This window comes from Acomys russatus, chromosome 15 (genome assembly GCF_903995435.1).
Source record: "Acomys russatus chromosome 15, mAcoRus1.1, whole genome shotgun sequence".
NCBI lineage: Eukaryota > Metazoa > Chordata > Mammalia > Rodentia > Muridae > Acomys > Acomys russatus.
In genome coordinates this window covers 65,998,454-66,016,773 of record NC_067151.1, presented here as the reverse complement: position 1 = coordinate 66,016,773, position 18,320 = coordinate 65,998,454, and the positions used below count along the sequence as shown (strand labels likewise).

Sequence of the window (18,320 nt, the reverse complement as noted above, 5' to 3'; positions counted from 1 at the left end):
TGGATAGCGAGGGACTGAGAAGTCAAGATAAGGTGTACAACAGAGAAAATGGAGACAGGGAGAAACTGGGCGTGGAGCCTGGGCGGCCAGGATGATGTTCCCCACACACCCAGGACTGGACCAGGAGATTAGCATCACCACGCCCTCCCAGCCCATCCCCCACCCTAAGTGGCACAGCCATGCCCACAATGCCCCAAGTGTGGCCTGCTTGTGATGACTCATTTCCTCTGAATAGGCTGCTGAGGTGTCCCAAGGCAGCGAACAGTCCATAGGGCCAGAGTTTAGGTAGCTAAGCAAGCTCCTGGGAAGACAGACACACAGAACCTAATGGCGAAACATAGATTATGAAACATAGAAGCCTGCCCATCATAATGTACCAATTAATCCCAGCAGAGACAAGTGCGTCTCTGGGAGTTCCAGGACAGCCTACATAGCCAGGGCTACAGAGTAAGGCCCTGTCTCAAAAAAACAAAAACAAAAACGGTGTGTGTGTGTGTGTGTGTGTGTAGAGAAATGGCTCAGAGGTTAAGGGCACTGACTGCTCTTCCAAATGTCCTGAGTTCAATTCCCAGCAACCACATGGTGGCTCACAGCCATCTACAATGAGATCTGGTGCCCTCTCGTGGCATACAGATGTACACGCACGCAAAACATTGTATGCTTATTAAATAAATCTTAAAAAAAACAAAAAAAAGGTGGCACAGCCTTTAATCCCAGAGGTAGGATCACTGAGAGTCTGAGGCCAGGCTTGGCTTGTCTACAGACTGATTTCAGGAGAGCCAGGGTTACACACAGAGAAATCCTGTCTCAACCCCCCCAAAAAAAATAATTACACGTAAGCCGGGCGTGGTGGCTCACACCTACATAGAGAAACCCTGTCTCGAAAAACCAAAAAATAAAAAAATAAAAAATAAATAATTACATATATATACACACATACATATATATGTATATAAACAACCAAACCAATAAATAAATAAATAAATAAATAAAGTGGGGAGGGCCCAAGAGAAGAAGAAAAAAAGAAAGAAAAAAACAACATCAGGCCAGAGGCACCCCGGACAGCATTGCTGTGCCTTAGTATCCCAGTAAGGACACCACAAGTGACCCAGACCTCATTAAACGATGAAAAAGTGAAAGACAGCTGGAAGGTGGTGACCCACGCCTTTAATCCCAGCTCTTGGGAGGCAGAGGCAGGTGGATCACTGTGAGTTGAAGGCCAGCCTGGTCTACAAAGCGAGTCCAGGGCAGGCAAAGCTACACAGAGAAACCCTGCCATGAAAAACAAAAAAAATAATAATAATTAACAAAAAATTAATAATTAATTAATTGCCAGGCGTGGTGACGCACACCTTTGATCCCAGCACTCGAGAGGCAGAGGCAAGCGAATCCCTGTGAGTTCGAGGCCAGCCTGATCTCCAAAGCGAGTCCAGGACAGCCAAGGCTGCACAGAGAGACCCTGTCTCGAAAACCAAAAAATAAATAAAAATAAATAAATTAATAATTAATTAAAGAGCCGGGCGTGGTGGCGCACGCCTTTAATCCCAGCACTCGGGAGGCAGAGGCAGGCGGATCACTGTGAGTTCGAGACCAGCCTGGTCTACAAAGCGAGTCCAGGACAGCCAAAGCTAACACAGAGAGACCCTGTCTTGAAAAACCAAAAATTAATAATAATAATAATAATAATAATAATAATAATAATAATAATAATAATAATAATAATAAATTAAAAGGAAATGTAGAGCATGGAAGTTGAAGTTGAGTAGTAAATCTGAAAACAGCCTGCCTGTTCCTAGTGTTAAACAAGACAAAACTCAAGGCTGAGCAGCAGTGAAATACACTGCGGGTGCAGCACACACACCCCTCACACGCCGAGGCTTCCACCACACAACTAGGGTTCCACATGACCTCTCGGAATTTAGAGCTCAACTTGCAGACACTCCTGCCAGGCGTGGCTGGGGAAGCTTTGGCCAGAGCAAACAGGTGCCTTCTCCTCCTTCCCGCTTCCTCCCCATCACCGCGAGCTGTGGTACCCGGGGAAGGGCCAGAAGGCGGGCGGTGTGTCCCCGGCATGTCCTCAGAGGTCACCCCAATCAGCCGGTAGGTAAGTCGGAAGTAGTAAATCTCCCCGGGATTCCTTCTTACCTGAGCTGCCCACCAAGTCCACCCGGGAACCTGAGACTCGGGATGCGGTCCTCGCCACCAGCGGATAACTAGGGCGTCTGGATGTGTCCAAGTGGGGCCAGGAACGTGAAGTATCAATAACACTCTCAGTGGTTGCTTGCGCCCTCTTGTGGCACGATTGAGGAATGGCAGAAGGAAGTCGAAGCCTGTCAAGATGGATTTAACAGTTACTAGTACAAAATAAGATTGTATCAACGCTTGCCACAAGTTAGCATTTTGACATGCATACTTAGCATTCTGTGGCGAGCACTTTTCTAAGTATTTTATACGTATTTGGAGGTGGGCTGCTAAGGATAGAACCGGGCCTCGTCCTAGAGAGGCAGTGGCTGAGCCCCTGAACTGCACCTCCATCCTGATATAGATATATTTTATCTAATTCTCACAGCAATCTGTAACATAAACAATGCTTGTGGAGGTTTGAAAGAAAATGGCCCCCCACAGGCTCATAGGGAGAGGCACTATTTGGAGGAGGTTTGTCACCAGGGGGTGGGCTTTGATGTCTTAGAAGCTCAAGCCAGGCCCAGTGGCTCATAATGTCTCTTCCTGCTGCCAGTGGATCTGGGTGTAGAACTCTCAGCTCCTTCTCCAGCACCATGTCTGCCTGGATGCTGCCGTGATGATAACGGACTAAACCTCTGAACTTTACACCAGCCCCAATCGTATGTTTTCCTTTATAAGTGTTGCCATGGTCGAGCTGGAGAGATGGCTCAGTGGATTAAAGCACTGTCCGCTCCTGAGTTCAAGTCCCAGTAACCCGCATGGTGGCTCACAGCCATCTATAATGTGATCTGATGCCCTCTTCTGGCCTGCAGGTGTACATGCAGATAGGACACTGATACATAAAATAAATAAAATCTTTTTTTTTTTAAGTGTTGCCATCTTCATGGTGTCTCTTCACATTTGATTTTTTGTTTTGTTTTGGTTTGGTTTTTGGTTTTTCAAGACAGGGTTTCTCTGTGTAGCCTTGGCTGTCCTAGACTCGCTTTGTAGACCAGGCTAGCTTTGAACTCACAGCGATCCACCTGTGTGGGAAAGATTAAGCTTTGTCACAGGTGGGAGCAGTCTTGGCGGGCTTTACCCGGGCTTTACCCTTGGGGCACCCCATGAATACCTTGTGACAGACTGAGTGGAGCCATCCTGGGTCTGGAATTCAGGAAGCAGACCTGGGAACCCCACCTGGACTATTGTCTTTCTAATGGACCCTCACCGGGAGAAGGAGCCGGTCCTTCCCACGTGACTCAGGCAGTTGGGGAAGAGAGAATAACAAAATCGGCTGCAGAGAGAGGGTGCAGGGGCAGCGGACCAGCTGGACCAGCACGCAGGCCAGAGAGACACTTAAGGACCCGTCCCGTGGAACGGCTACCGGAAGGTTCACTCTTTTGTCCCTTTAACCTTTTTCCTTCTTGTATAAGCTAGTTGGGTTGTATAATAAAGTTTAATTGCTAAGAAACAGAGTCAACACACCTGCCTCTGCCTCTCAAGTGCTAGGATTAAAGGCGTGCGCTACCAGAACTGTGTTTGTTTGTTTGTTGGTTGGTTGGTTGGTTGGTTTTATAAATGCTGGGCAGTGGTGGTTGTACGCCTTTAATCCCATCCCTCGGGAGGCAGGAGCAGGAGGATCTCTGAGTTCAAGGCCAGCCTGGTCTACATAGCAAGTTCCAGGAAAGCCAGGACTATATAGAAAGAACCTGTTTCAATCAAACAAACAAACAAAGCATTTACTTTTATACATATGAATGTTCTCGCCTGTTGCCTGTATGCATATCTGCACTCTGTTTGTGTAGTGCCCACAGAAGCCAGAAAAGGGCATTGGAGACCCAGAAGTGGATTACAGTAGTTGTGACCTGCCATGTGGGTGCTGGGACCTGCAAGAGCAGCCAGTGCCCTTATAACCATGGAGCCATCTTTCCTGTGCCCCAGCCCTTAGCCTCTGTTCTGAGGATAAGGAAACTGAGCGCAGGAAGGTCTCCACATGTGTCCAGCACCATGCAGAAAGTCAGAATCCTGACTCTGGGAGGTCTAGCTCCGCACTTTTCAGCTTTAGGCGCTGTGCAGAGATTATGCCCTATTTGGGGGTTGTCAGGTAGACAAAATCCCATTAGAATAGAATTTCAGGTAAACAGTAAACAATGTTAGCAGAAGTAATCACATTAAATACTTGGGTCACACTTAGACCAACCAACTATTCACTATCTGAACTAATTTAACTGGGAGCTGCATGTTTTTATTTACTTATTCTAACTCACAAGGCGATCTTACACTCCCATGTGCTATCACACACGGTGCCTCATTTATTACTCCCAAGAAATCTGTCCTTAGATGCCCCAGCCTATCTTCTTCTCATCCCTGCAGTTTCTGCCACCCTCTCCAATTAGAGATTATGAAATGCATAGCTACGATTACAGTGTGTGGGGCTGGAGAGGTGGCTCAGTGGTTAAGAGCACTGGCTGCTCTTCCAAAGGTCCTGAGTTCAATTCCCAGCAACCACATGGTGGCTCACAGCCATCTATAATAATATATATTATATATATATAATAAATAAATCTTTTTTAAAAAATGATTACAGTTTGTAAGAGGCAGAGTAAGGCCTCACATCTGTAAGTCTCAGTACTTGGGGCTGAAGCAAAGGAGCTGTGAGCTCAAGACTAGCCTGGGCTTCATCATGAGTTCCAGGCTAGCCTGGGCTACAGAATAAAAACCCTGTGCCTCCCCAGAAATAAGCAAGCAAAACCAGAAAAGGTTAAAAAGAGAGCTCAGTAAGGAAGGGCACTTGCCACCAAACCTGAACACCTTGGGACGCACATGCAGGAAGGAGATGACCCTGCCTGTGAGTTTTCCTCTCACCTCCACACATGCTGCAGCATGCATATGCACAATAAATAAAGTCATTTCTAAAAATTAGAGCTTGCTGGCTGTGGCGGCGCACACCTTTAATCTCAGCATTCAGGAAGCAGAGGCAGGTGGATCTCTGTGAGTTCAAGGCCAGCCTGGTCTACAGAGTGAGTTTCAGGACAGCCAAGGGTACACAGAGAAACCCTGTCTCAAAACAAATGAACAAACAAAACCAAATAAATGAGTAAATAAAATCAAAATTAGAGATTGATCACGCATCTTCTGGTTCTAAAACTGAAGTATATTTTGCATTTTAGTGAGAAATAAAATTGGCGATGACACCAAAGTCTTTTTTTTTTTCTTTCTTTCTTTTTATTTATTTATTTATTTATTTTTGCTTTGTTTTTCATGGGATCACAGTGGATATGCCGCAACCCTCTCCTTCCAGGATTCTGGGAGATCAAGGAGAGCCGCTCTTGGGTTGGGAGAGTAGCAAAGGACTGGAAGCAGGGAAATGGCTAGTCCCCAGCCCTAAGGCACCAACTCTGAGGTTTCAACAGCTGCCTGGGTGCCCTGAGGCTCCGAGGGACTGTGCACCTGCTGCTCTCTGCTGTTGGGATTGCGTTACCTGCAACCCAAACAGCCAGGGAACACTGGCAGCTAAAAGGCAGCAGGAGTCTGAGAAACCCGGGCCCCGTGAGCCTCTTCCACCTGCTGGCTGCCTTTGGGAGCAGGGTGCTCCCAAGTGCTGTGCCTGCCTGCAGGGAACACCCTCTGCTTTTCTCTCTCAACTCTGTGGATCTTTTCCGACCCCTGATCACCTGTGCCCTTCCTTCCTCGCAGATATTACACAATTCCCTTGCCTCCCCACCCATACTGGCTTTCCTCAGGCCAAAAAAAAAAAAAAAAAATCACTGAAGCTTACGGGCTGGGACCCCCCCTGAGGGGTGCAGGCTGGGGTGCCCTGATGGTATGCGTCCCAACAGGTTTTTCTCTATCAACCTTGAAATCAGCCTGGAGCCTGTCTGACCTGCATTCCCCTCACTCACCCCGCCCCCCTTCACCTCCAGGGAGCTGGAGCCATTGGTAAAGCCAGGTCAGATGCCGACTCAAGAGACTTAGGTATCTGTGGTCCCAGCCTGGCCCCGCAGGGAAAGCAATGCACAGAGCCTCCTGTGTCCTGGGCTGGGCTGAGAGGCCACAGGGCAAGTGGCACCTGCTCGTGGGTTCAGGGCCAGTTCCTGGGCGGAGAAGACGTTAGGCGGGGAGGTGTTTGCTTGTAGACCCTGTACAGCCTGGTTCTCTCCCACGTCTGGGAGGGGCCGGAGTTGGAGACAACAGCTGGGCTGGGCTGCGAGAGGTCATCTGACTGGCTGCTCCACCTGGGCCGTCCACTCCTCCTCTCCTCCACCAGGCTACACCGGAGCTGGTGCCCACACAGTCGAGCCACCAAGCCCTAACACCCACCCCACTTCTAGCATCTTTGGGGTAAGTACTGGAATGGAGCCCTGATCTGGGGGAGAGAGAACTTACTGTGGGAGGAGTGGATGAGCTCCTTTCGCAGCATGAGAATGTCCAGGTACCCATGTTCTTACAAGGACCCACACATCAGCCCAGATTACACTCGCTGGTCTAAAAAGCCACTCCTGGCAGCAAGGGCAGACGGGCAGGAAGCCACTGCAGGTTGGATCTTACCTGCGGAAGGAGGTGTGAAAAGGAGCTGCCTCCCACCCAGGACCACTCTTCTTCTGCCAAGCATCACCTCAGCAGCCTGAGGATCCAGGCCAGCAAAGGGAGGAACATGAACCTCGGCTCAGGCTAAGGCTTTAGGGGCCTTGCGTGGAGGGAATCGGCCGGTGGATGCTGGTTCCGGCAGCGTCGTAGGCAATCCTGGCTTCTGGCGGGAAGGTGAAGGCAGCGGGGAAGCGGGGGAAGCGAGGGAAGCCGGTGCCTGCCCTCCTCTTCCGCTATCAGGCCTGAGTGCTAGTTCTGTATCCTATTATTTGTTCATTTATTTCCTGCTGCAAAGGAAAGGAATGGGTTGAGAAAGTCCAGGCCTCAGATTAGAGGCCATCAGCAAGCCCAAGTGGGCCATTCCCCTCAGTTGACTCCTGTTTCCTTCCACAGGGAGGCCAGTCGCACCATGTCTGTCAGCTGTGGGACGCTGGGAACATCCCTGACCCAGGAGATCCTCAGTTCCCTGGGTCTTGCCAACAAGGTACGGGCTGTTGGGGCTTCGGAAACTGATTTGCGTAGTCAGTGGTGCTGGTGATCTGATTCCTGGGGCCTCACCCTTGCCAGGTTAGTGCTCTACCACTGAGCCCCACCCCAAGCCCTGACAGTAAACTGTGTCAACTCAGGGGGTCAGGAGGTGCTGGGGAATAGGGAAGTGGAGGAGGCTCTGGAGGGTAAAAGCCTTGATGAGCTGAGTTCAATCGCTAGGAGCCTCACGGAAGGAGACAAGCCCCACCTCACGCTGTCCTCCGACCTCTCATGCCCACGCACAACAATGAAGGAAAAGGGAGGAGGACAGTGGGTCCCTCCTCATGGCACCATGTTCTCTTGTAGACCGCAGCTTGGGGGACTCTGGGGACCCTCAGGACTTTCCTGAGCTTCAGTGTGGACAAGGATGTGCAGAGGCTGTTAAAGGCCATTACAGGCCATGGTAAGCTCATGGCCTTGGCGTTCAGGGTCCAGCTTTCATTGTTGATCTGATTTCCTTCCTTCCTTCCTTCCTTCCTTCTTTCCTTCCTTCCTCCCTCCCTCTCTTTCCTTCTCATGTAACCCAGGCTAGCATTAAGCTCCCCCTAATGACTGATCATCCGGCCATCCTTCCTCTACCTCCCAGGCGTGTGCCATCAAACCCGGCTTCCCATACCATTTTAAATACTTAAGTGTGTGCATGTGTGTTGTGTGTGTGCAGTGCATACCAAGGCCAGAAGATGCTGTGTTCCTTCACAAGGCTATCCCAATAGCCTGCTTCTCGGTTGCCTAGCAACCCGAGGTCATCACCTGCCACCACTGCTGCCACCAGGGGTGCCGGAAAAAAACTGGCCAGCCATCCTGCACACTCTCTTACTTCTCTCTCCCTTTGCCTGTCCCTCTCTCCCTCCGTGTCTCTGTCTCTCCCCCCACCTATGTTGTCCCACTGTCTGTTTCTCTCTCTCTCTCCCTTCATACAATAAGTCTCCTTTCACACCAGCTCTGTTGTGTGACATTATTCTTTACACAATGGATCCCCCAGACCAGAGTCGCAGGTGGTCATGAGCCACCTGATGAGGAGGCTGACACTTGAACTCGGGTCCTCTGAAAAAGCACTACATACCCCTTAGCCCCTGAGCCGCCTCTCCAGCCCCTTTAAATGATGTCCGATGTCCGGGATGTTTTCTCTGTTGAGATTAAATGGAAGTTCCCTTCCCTAAGGAGCTGGGAAGTCACAGCTGCCAACTCTGTTGTTTCAACCTGCTTCTGTCTTGGTTTAGGTGTGGACCACAGCACCATTGTGGACGTACTGACAAATCGGAGCAGAGAGCAAAGGCAACTCATTTCTCGAGCCTTCCAAGAGCGCACCAAGCAGGTGGGACCACTGACTTCACAGGCATGGCAGACACGGGGGTGGGTGGGGGTGGGAGGGGTGGGGGTGGGGGAGGGGGTGGGAGGGGTGGGGGGAGGACTTGAGCTCCAGCCAAGGCCAACCCCTCCCTCCTGACTAATCAGGGACTTGCTGGCCAAGGCAGAGCTTCCCACGGTTCTGGGCCCTTCCTTGACCTCTGTCTGTGTCTGTCCGGGTCCCGTTTATATAGGATCTGCTGAAGTCCTTGCAGGCGGCACTCTCTGGCAACCTGGAGAAGACTGTGGTGGCTCTCCTACAGCCCGAAGCCCAGTGTGATGCTCAGGACTTGAGGGCAGCTTTGAAGGTACCTGCAGAGGACAACTGCTGGGTTGTCTGGGGAGCAAGGACATCCGCAGAGAGGAGGAAGGACAGTTAGTTGGCTGGCCTTGGCCTAGAGGCCCCCTTGACTCTGTGGTAACCCTGAGGTAGAGAGGCAGTCAGCGCCTACTCCCCAGCTCTCTCTGCCATCTTGCTGAGCTCATGACATGGCCCGGTCATGGGATCCCACAATGTCTTGTAGGCCTCCGGTTCTGCTGGTTCCAAGGATGTGGCCTTGGAAATCCTGGCCACCCGAGCGGGGCCTCGACTGCGGGAGTGCCTGGCAGTGTATAAGCACGGTAAGAATGTTCCAGGGTCCCTGAGAGCCGAAGGGTAGCAGCACAGTCCATTCCTCCCCTCCCGTCCTTGGAGATCCGGGACCCTAGTTCCTTAGATCTGTGCTCCCAGCATTTCTCCACTCCCCTACGGCCGCTGTCTCAGTTTCCCCAGGGTAGAGAGCCACAGTGATTATTAAAGAAACAGAAGCAATGATTACCTTAGTCTGGAGCCCTAGGGCCAATTTCACAGGGATGACAATTAGTCACTGTAAAAGTCCCCAAGGTACCCTTGTCACCTTCCCAGCCCCTTGCTGTCTCTACTATCACACCACATGCCGAGGCCTCGGGGACAGGCGGCTGCCCCCTTTTTAAGCCATAGTGTGACCTGTCAGAGGCTGCTGTCCCCGCCTGTCTGCCACTTGCCTAGCCTACTAATTTGTGAGTGGCTTTTCCCACCCTCATCAGTTCTTCTTCAGTTTTCCTTAGATGTCTCAGCGCTCTCCTTCTTCCCTCAATGCCCTCTCCCTTGCTTCTGGTTTCTTCTCTTTCTTCCTCCCCTCCCCCCCCCCAATCCCAGCAGTATAGTTGCACATAGGTAAGATACTCTGTTCAGGATTCTCATGACTTAGTCCTGTGTCGCCCCGCCCCCTCATCGGGCCCCCTCCCCCAACCAGGCCCCCTCCCCCCAACCAGGCCCCCTCCCCCCACCAGGCCCCCTCCTCTTAGCAGGTGCTGGGCTTGCAGGCATGTGACTCCATGGCTGGCATTTTTTGCTTTTGTTTTCTTTTCTCTCTTCCTTCTTCCCCTCCTTTCTTTCTGTCCCGGAGATTGAACCCAGGGCTTCGGCTCATGCTGGACATGCTCACTCTCTTCCTCACACATCACTTCCTGGATATTGATTAGAGGGCTGGGGCCTACCCAGCTTGCTTCCTAATCTGTTAACAATGGATGGAATCTCCAGCAGGAAGGTTTGAGGTGAGGCCACCCTCTCTACTCACAGCTCAGGAATGTTTTCCGAGTAGCTCTGAAGGTGCCCACCCAGGCCTTCCATCCCAGGAACCATTAGCTATTAAGCTGCTCTGGGGAGGAGGCAGAAGGCCTGGTAGGGGGCTGGACGGCCACTTGAGTGTGGGTCCCAGCACCCACGTCAGATGGCTCACAGCCACCTGCAACCCCAGCTCCAGGGGACCTGACGCCTTCCTCCAGCATCCTTAGGCACTGTCCACCACACACACAAATTTTTTAAAAAATGTTTTTTTCAAGAAAAGGTTTCTCTGTGTAACCTTAGTTGTCCTGAAACTCACTCTGTAGACCAGGCTGCCCTCGAACTCACAGAGATCCACCTGCCTCTGCCTCCCTGAGCGCCGGGGTTACAGGTGTGCACCATTGCACCTGGCTAAAAACAAAGATTTGAGAAAAGAAGAAGAAGAAGAAGAAGAAAGACCATTAGGGTCCAATAGGTCAGGCGCAGACAAGGCCTGAAGCTACCTGCCCTAAGAAAATAAGGGGACAAAGAGTTCCTGCTCCTCCCCCAGATTTCCAGGTGGAAGCTGAGGAAGATATCAGGACTGAGACCCATGGCATCCTGCAGGACCTGCTTCTGGCCCTGAGCAAGGTGAGGCTTGGCCCACAAGGGAAGGGAGCTCTGTTCCATGGGCTGGGCACGGACTCTCAGGGTAGGGAGCCCTGCTGTCCTGTGGCAGACAAGAGGCAGCTTCAGAGAAAGAAGCCCGGGTCTGGACAGACCCTGTCCTTCCAGGAAGAGTCCTCCTGAGAGCTGTGTCTTCACCTAGGGGGCCCGTGACAGCTACTCTGGGATCATCGACTACAGTCTGGAGGAACAGGATGTTCAGGTGAGCGAGCCTTAGAGGAACTTCAGGGTGTGTGTAGCCGCCATGTGCAGTTTGGAGAGTCCCTCCTCTGCCTTGTCCTAGGGCCCGGATCCCTATACATCCGTCTGTGCTGCTCCTGCCTTCTCTGCCTTCTGAGTTCACAGGACACAATCTCCTCAGCTGGCAGATTCTCTCCCCTCCCGTGGGCTGGACCAAGCAAGCCTCCTCAGATCATACCTTGGGGATTAGTTGCTTGTGAGAGCAGCTGAGCCGAGCCCCTTTCTTAACCCTGCCTGTTTTTCTGGCTGCCCTGGAACTCACTATGTAGACCAGGCTGGCCTCCAACTCAGAAATCGGTCTGCCTCTGCCTCCAGAGCACTGGGACTAAATTACCCATTTCCACCCTTGGTCCCATTTCTTTCACCACAGTGGATCTCGGGGGACATCATAACCGAGGCTCCACTGATCCTAACACACTCCTCACTGATTCCCCCCTCTTCCCCAGGCACTCCTTGGATCCAGTACAGCAGGCCAATGGGTCCTGCTCCTTACACAACGCAGTCCTGAACACCTCATGCGAGGTACCCAAGCATTCTTATCCACAGCCTGCTCGCTCTGCTGGTGGGAGGGGCCAGTGGTGGGAGGGCCGCCCTTCTCTGTGCTAAGTAACAGTCCCAACACCAATTTACCTCTCTAACCACTCCCCACACGTACCGGAAGTGTTTGATCGGTATCGGCGATGCACTGGGCAAGAACTGGAGGATGCGATCAGGAACTGTTTCCATGGAGATGCCCAGCTGGCTTTGCTCAGCCTAGGTGGGTACCTGCTCGGGGTGTCCGGAGGGATTTTCCGGGGATGCGAAGCTGGGCCCCTGGCACGGCTCTCTATCCTTCTCCCTTGGCTTCTAGCGTCCGTGATGCGAAACACAGCACTGTACTTCGCGGACAAACTTCAGCGAGCCCTTCAGGTAAGACACGCCGCTTCCTGCCCTCCGGAACCCACCGTGCAACCTGCACGCTAGCGCCTCCCCTGGCTTTACACATTGTCTTGTCATGGGTAGAGGAGGGAGCTTTGGTTAAAACTAAGTTAGTTGACCCACAAGGCACTAACGTCAAAGTTCTCCATAATGTCTACGCACCAGGCCCAGATGTGAGTTTGCTTTGCCCGCTTCTAGCTGTTGTCAGAGGCGAGGGTGATTCTCTAGAGCAGCGGTCCTCAACCTCCCTGACGCTGTGGCCCTATACACAGTTCGTGATGTGCTCACCCCCAGCTCTAAGATTTTTTTTTTTTCTTTAGTTTTTCGAGACAGGGTTTCTCTGTGTAGCCCTGGCTGTCCTGGACTCGCTTTGTAGACCAGGCTGGCCTCAAACTCACAGAGATCCACCTGCCTCTGCCTCCTGAGTGCTGGGATTAAAGGCGTGCGCCACACCGCCTGGTCAAGATTATTATTCTTATCGCTACTTTATAACTGTAATTTTGCTGCTGCTATAAATCATAATGTAAGTGTGAAAGGGCTGTTCAGCCCCCAAGGGGGTCGCGACCCCCAGGCTGAGAACTGCTGCTCTCGAGTGGGCGTGGGGAGAACGTGTCATCTCAGTAGTCAGGAGACGGAGGAGCGTCACAAGTCCCAGGCCAGCCAGGACCTCCCTGAACTTCGGTGCTATTTTCAGCATATTATATTTCAGTTAACCTTCACAATTAGGCACTGTTCTGTTCTGTTCTGAGACAGGGTTTCTCTGTGTAACAGCTCTGGCTGCCCTGGAACTAACTTCTTAGACCAGGCCTCGAATTCACAGAAATCTGACTCTGCCTCCCGAGTGCTGGGATTAGAGGTGTGCGCCACCACGGCCCGCTCATGCACTGTTCTTGTTCACTTAGATTTTAAAAAGGAAGATCAAGCCAGGCGTGGTGGCGCACACCTCTAATCCCAGCACTCGGGAGGCAGAGGCAGGCGGATCTCTGTGAGTTCGAGGCCAGCCTGGTTTACAAAGCGAGTACAGGACAGCCAAGGATACACTGAGAAACCCTGTATCAAAAAACAAAAAACAAAACAAAACAAAAAAAAAAAAGTGAAGATCAAAGACATGTTATTTTTGGTTTCTCAAGACAGGGTTTCTCTGCATACCCTTAGCTGTCCTAAACTCACTTTGTAGACCAGGCTTGCCTCAAACTCAGAGCCATCCATCTGCCTCTGCCTCTCAGAGTGCCAGGATTACAGGGGGGTGCCACTGTGTCTGGCTCAATTTTTATTTATTTGTTTTTGGACAAAGAATTGTTAAATGCCTTGAACACCCTGGAGCCTCCTATAACCACATTGGCTGGATTTATTTATTTATTTATTTGGTTTTTCTTTTTTTTTTTTTAAACATTTTTTTAAATTTATGTGCATTGGTGTGAGGGTATCAGATCTTGGAGTTACAGACAGTTGTGAGCCACCTATGTGGGCACTGGGAATTGAACCTGGGTCCTTTGGAAGAGCAGGCAGTACACTTAACCACTGAGCCATCTCTCCAGCCCCCTTTATTTGGTTTTTCAAGGCAAGATTTCTCTGTGTAGCCCTGGCTTCTCTGAAACTCACTCTGTAGAGTTCAGACACAGACATCTGCCTGCCTCCCAATGCTGACATTAAAGATTGTCCTCACCACCAGCACCCGGTCACACTGGCTGGATTTTGTCCTCACCACCAGCACCCGGTCACACTGGCTGGATTTTGTCCTCACCACCAGCACCCGGTCACACTGGCTGGATTTTGTTCTCACCACCAGCACCCGGTCACACTGGCTGGATTTTGTCCTCACCACCAGCACCCGGTCACACTGGCTGGAGTTTGTCCTCACCACCAGCACCCGGTCACACTGGCTGGATTTTGTCCTCACCACCAGCACCCGGTCACACTGGCTGGATTTTGTCCTCACCACCAGCACCCGGTCACACTGGCTGGATTTTGTCCTCACCACCAGCACATGGTCACACTGGCTGGATTTTGTCCTCACCACCAGCACCCGGTCACACTGGCTGGATTTTGTCCTCACCACCAGCACCCGGTCACACTGGCTGGATTTTGTTCTCACCACCAGCACCCGGTCACACTGGCTGGATTTTGTTCTCACCACCAGCACCCGGTCACACTGGCTGGATTTTGTTCTTATTTTCTATCCTCTTGGGCTGGAGCTCAGTGGAGGAGCACTTGCTGCATATGCCCAAGGCCTCAATGCCATCTTTGTGCCACCTTAAAAAATGCCTAGTGAGCCAGATGCATTGGTGCACTCCCATAATCCCAGCACTCAGGAGGCAGGGGTAGGCAGATCTCTTGAGTTCAAGGCCAGACTGGTCTATATAGGGAGTCCAGGACAGCCAGGGCTACATTATGAGACCCTGAGACAACAAAAACAAAACAAAAAGTGCCAGGCATAGTATTTATTTAAAAAGTGATGGCTTTGGTTTGATTACACCAACAAAATCTAGTAATTCTGCTAGATGAACTAGGTCTCCTCTGAGAATGAATGTGTGTATGTGTGTGTACGTGTGTGGTGTGTGTATGTGTGTGTGTATATATCTGTGTGTGGTGTGTGTGTGTATGTGTGTGTGTGCATATGTATGTGTTTGTGTATGTATGGGGTGTGTGTATGTGTGTGTACGTGTGGTGTGTGTGTGTGGTGTGTGTATGTGTGTGTATACATGTGTGTGTGTGGTGTGTGTGTGTACGTGTGTGTGTGTGGTGTATGTGTGCATGCATATGTATGTGTGTGTATGTATGGGGTGTGTGTGTACGTATGTGTGTGTGGTGTGTGTGTGTGCATATGTATGTGTGTGTATGTGTGTATGTGTGTACGTGTGTGGTGTGTGTATGTGTGTGTGTATATATCTGTGTGTGGTGTGTGTGTGTATGTGTGTGTACGTGTGGTGTGTGTATGTGTGTGTATACATGTGTGTGTGTGGTGTGTGTGTGTACGTGTGTGTATGTGTGTGTATGTATGGGGTGTGTGTGTACGTATGTGTGTGTGGTGTGTGTGTGTGTGCATATGTATGTGTGTGTATGTGTGTATGTGTGTACGTGTGTGGTGTGTGTATGTGTGTGTGTATATATCTGTGTGTGGTGTGTGTGTGTATGTGTGTGTACGTGTGGTGTGTGTATGTGTGTGTATACATGTGTGTGTGTGGTGTGTGTGTGTACGTGTGTGTATGTGTGTGTATGTATGGGGTGTGTGTGTACGTATGTGTGTGTGGTGTATGTGTGCATGCATATGTATGTGTGTGTATGTGTGTATGTGTGTACGGGTGTGTGTGTGTGTGTGTGCATATGTATGTGTGTGTATGTATGTGCGCGCATGTGTGTGTATTTACATGAAGTATAATAGCTAGGTGGTGGTCTTTTTTTTTTTCTTCTGCAAGACAGGGTCCCTCTTGGCTGTCCTGGACTCACTCTGTAGACCAGGCTGGCCTCAAACTCAGAGCAATCCACCTGCCTCTGCCTCCCGAGTGCTGGGATCAAAGGCGTGCGCCACCACGCCTGCTTTAGGCGGTGATCTTCAATCCCAGCATTCAGGAGGCAGACGCCAGTGGATCTAAGTTTGAGGCCAGCCTGGTTTACAGAGAACATTCCAGGACAGCGAGGCCTAGACAGAGAAACTCTATCTTGAAACAACAACAAAAGGAGCCAGGCGTGGTGGTGTATACCTTTAATCCCAGCACTCAGGAGAGAGAGGCAGGCGGATCTCTGTGAGTTCGAGGCCAGCCTGATCTACAAAGAGAGTTCCAGAACAATCAGGGCTACACTGGCACAAATCATGCCTCAAAAAACCAAAAAGAATGTAATCTGAATAAATTACTTAAGAAGAAGAAGAGGGGCTGGGTGTGGTGGCGCACGCCTTTAATCCTAGCACTTAGGAGGCAGAGGCAGGCGGATCGCTGTGAGTTCAAGGCCAGCCTGGTCTACAAAGTGAATCTAGGACAGCTAAGGCTACACAGAGAAACCCTGTCTCGAAAAACCAAAAGAAAAAAAAAAAAAAAAAAAAAAAGAAGAGGAAGAAGAGCTGTAATATAGGTGTCATATTCTGGTAGACAAGAAACCTTCAGCAGCACGCCCACCATGACTATACAAAGGGCTGTCTACACACGCCCTTGCTCCATCACCCAGAGATCCCCATCTTGACAGCAGATTATACTTAACTGAGAAAGCCTGGCTCATTATAATGAGTCAATACCGGGGTTCATCTGAAGACCTGTGCTTTTATGTGTATGAGTTCCTGATACTGATATAAAGACGGGCCACAGCCGGGCATGGTGACTCACGCCTTTGATCCCAGCACTCATGAGGCAGAAGGCAGGAGGATCACTGTGAGTTCGAGGCCAGCCTGGTCTACAAAAGTGAGTCCAGGACAGCCAAGGCTACACAGAGAAACCCTGCCTTGAAAAACAAACAAACAAAACTACAGGCTAGGAGTGGCTCCATGGTAGAGCACTTGCTTGGCCCATGACACGCATACAAGGATGCAAACATACATCCTGGTGTATCAGGATTATGAGACCTGAACTACTGGTTATAAATGAGAGGTTTATTTTAGAAGTCAGACTAGTCAGGAGACACACACTTGTAATCCCAGTACCTGAGAAATAGATGTTAAGACACTCAATAGTCCAAGGCTTGTAAGGCGGGGCGACCCACACCTAAAAGTCAAACTGTCTAGAGGCAGAGGGAAGTGGATCTCTGAATCTGTGTGAGTTCAGGGCCACATGATGAGACCTACTTCAAAAAAAAAAAAAAATGTTCAAGGCCAGTGTCAGCTACATAGTGAGTTCAAGGTCAGTCTAAGGTACATGAGACACTGTCTCAAAAACAAAGACATAGGGCTGGAGAGAGGGCTCAATGGTTAAGAGTTTCTTTTTCTTCCACATAAAAAACAAATCTTGGTCCAGCACTCAGGGAGGCAGAGGCAGGTGCATCCATGAGTTCGAGGCCAGCCTGGTCTACAAAAGTGAGTCCGGGACAGCAGTCAAGGCTACACAGAGAAACCCTGTCTCAAAAAACTTAAAAAAAAAAAAAAAAAAAAAAACCTAAAAATAAAATCTGCAATGTGCATTCTATCTGGGCTGTCAGCATACAGCCACTGCGGGTGAGAGGAGAAAAAGAAATCCTGGGTTGACCCTGGTGTCTTACAGCTTTAGTCCCAGCACTTGGATCTTTATGAGTTTGAGGCCAGCCAGAGAGGCACACTGAGACCCTGTCTCAAAAAACAAACACAAAAATAAAAGGCCTGAGAATGCAGCTCAGGAGTATGTTCAAGGCCCTAGGCTTGATCCCTCAGTACCCCAAAAAAGGACAGAAAAATCTGTATTCTTTATCCTGTGAGGATATGGTTTAGCTCTGCGTTATTGCTTCTCCTCACCCTACCTCCCCTTTGCTTCCTGTCCGTGTGTGTCACTCAGCCCTGCTCTTGGTGAGAATGTCCCGTGTTGCTGCCCCAATCTGTTTGTTTACCAGGAAACTGAGCCCAATTTCCAAGTGCTGCTGCGGGTCCTCATCTCCCGGAGTGAGAGTGACCTTCTCAGCATTCGGACTGAGTTCAAGAAGAGATTTGGGAAGTCTCTGTATTCCTCTCTCCAGGTAAACCTTAGCTGTTTCTTCTTCTTCTTCAACACAGGGTCTCTCTGTATAGCCTGGGCTGTCCTGGAACTCACTCTGTAGACCAGGCTGGCCCCTACTCAGAGATCGCCTGCCTCTGCCTCCCGAGTGCTGGGATTACAGGACATTTCTTAACCTGGAGGCCTGGTGTCCTAGCTCTCCCCTCCACCCACCTTCCCTGTGGTTGAGTGTGGACTCTAAGCAGCAGAGAGGAGTCTTTTCCTTGACTGAGCTATGATCGGCACAGGGTGGGGTTAGAATGCTTGGACTGTGGTGCCGCTGCTGCTGACAATGAGTTTTTCTAACACTGCTTCTCTTACCTACAGGATACAGTGAGAGGGGACTGTCGCTCAGCCCTACTAGCCCTGTGTAGAGCTGAAGACATCTGAGACCCCCCCACCACCACTCACACACCCTAAACTCACTCTGTAGACCAGGCTGGTCTCAAACTCACAGCAATCTGCCTGCCTCTGCCTCCCGAGTGCTGGGATTAAAGGCGTGGTGATGCTCCGAGATTCCTGTATTTGACTGAACACATAGGAAACATCCCCCCCTCCAAGGAATACCATATACCCTAACTTCTTGAGGCTGGACCTCAAAATTTCTTTGATATCCTTGGATTCCCCTCCTCTCACAGTGC

At 50.5% G+C, this 18,320-nt stretch overlaps 1 protein-coding gene across 1 annotated transcript; it reads left to right on the top strand.

Moving 5' to 3' along the window:
* Positions 1-6,224: 6,224 nt before the first annotated feature.
* Positions 6,225-18,098, top strand: Anxa9 (annexin A9). Its single transcript, XM_051156886.1, has 13 exons — positions 6,225-6,504; positions 7,144-7,234; positions 7,585-7,681; positions 8,499-8,593; positions 8,820-8,933; positions 9,150-9,246; positions 10,761-10,840; positions 11,019-11,078; positions 11,563-11,638; positions 11,778-11,873; positions 11,967-12,025; positions 17,540-17,662; positions 18,007-18,098. Exons 2-13 carry the CDS (start codon positions 7,160-7,162, stop codon positions 18,067-18,069), a joined length of 1,035 nt encoding a protein of 344 aa, XP_051012843.1. The 5' UTR covers positions 6,225-6,504; positions 7,144-7,159; the 3' UTR covers positions 18,070-18,098.
* Positions 18,099-18,320: the final 222 nt, after the last annotated feature.

What these genes read in the sequence shown, in the direction of transcription:
- Anxa9 (XM_051156886.1), top strand. Translation starts at nt 7,160, where the DNA reads ATGTCTGTCAGCTGTGGGACGCTGGGAACATCCCTGACCCAGGAGATC. An exon ending in CCCTGGGTCTTGCCAACAAG is followed by an intron (nt 7,235 to 7,584) that starts GTACGGGCTGTT and finishes GTTCTCTTGTAG; the next exon opens with ACCGCAGCTTGGGGGACTCT. An exon ending in CCTGGCAGTGTATAAGCACG is followed by an intron (nt 9,247 to 10,760) that starts GTAAGAATGTTC and finishes CTCCTCCCCCAG; the next exon opens with ATTTCCAGGTGGAAGCTGAG.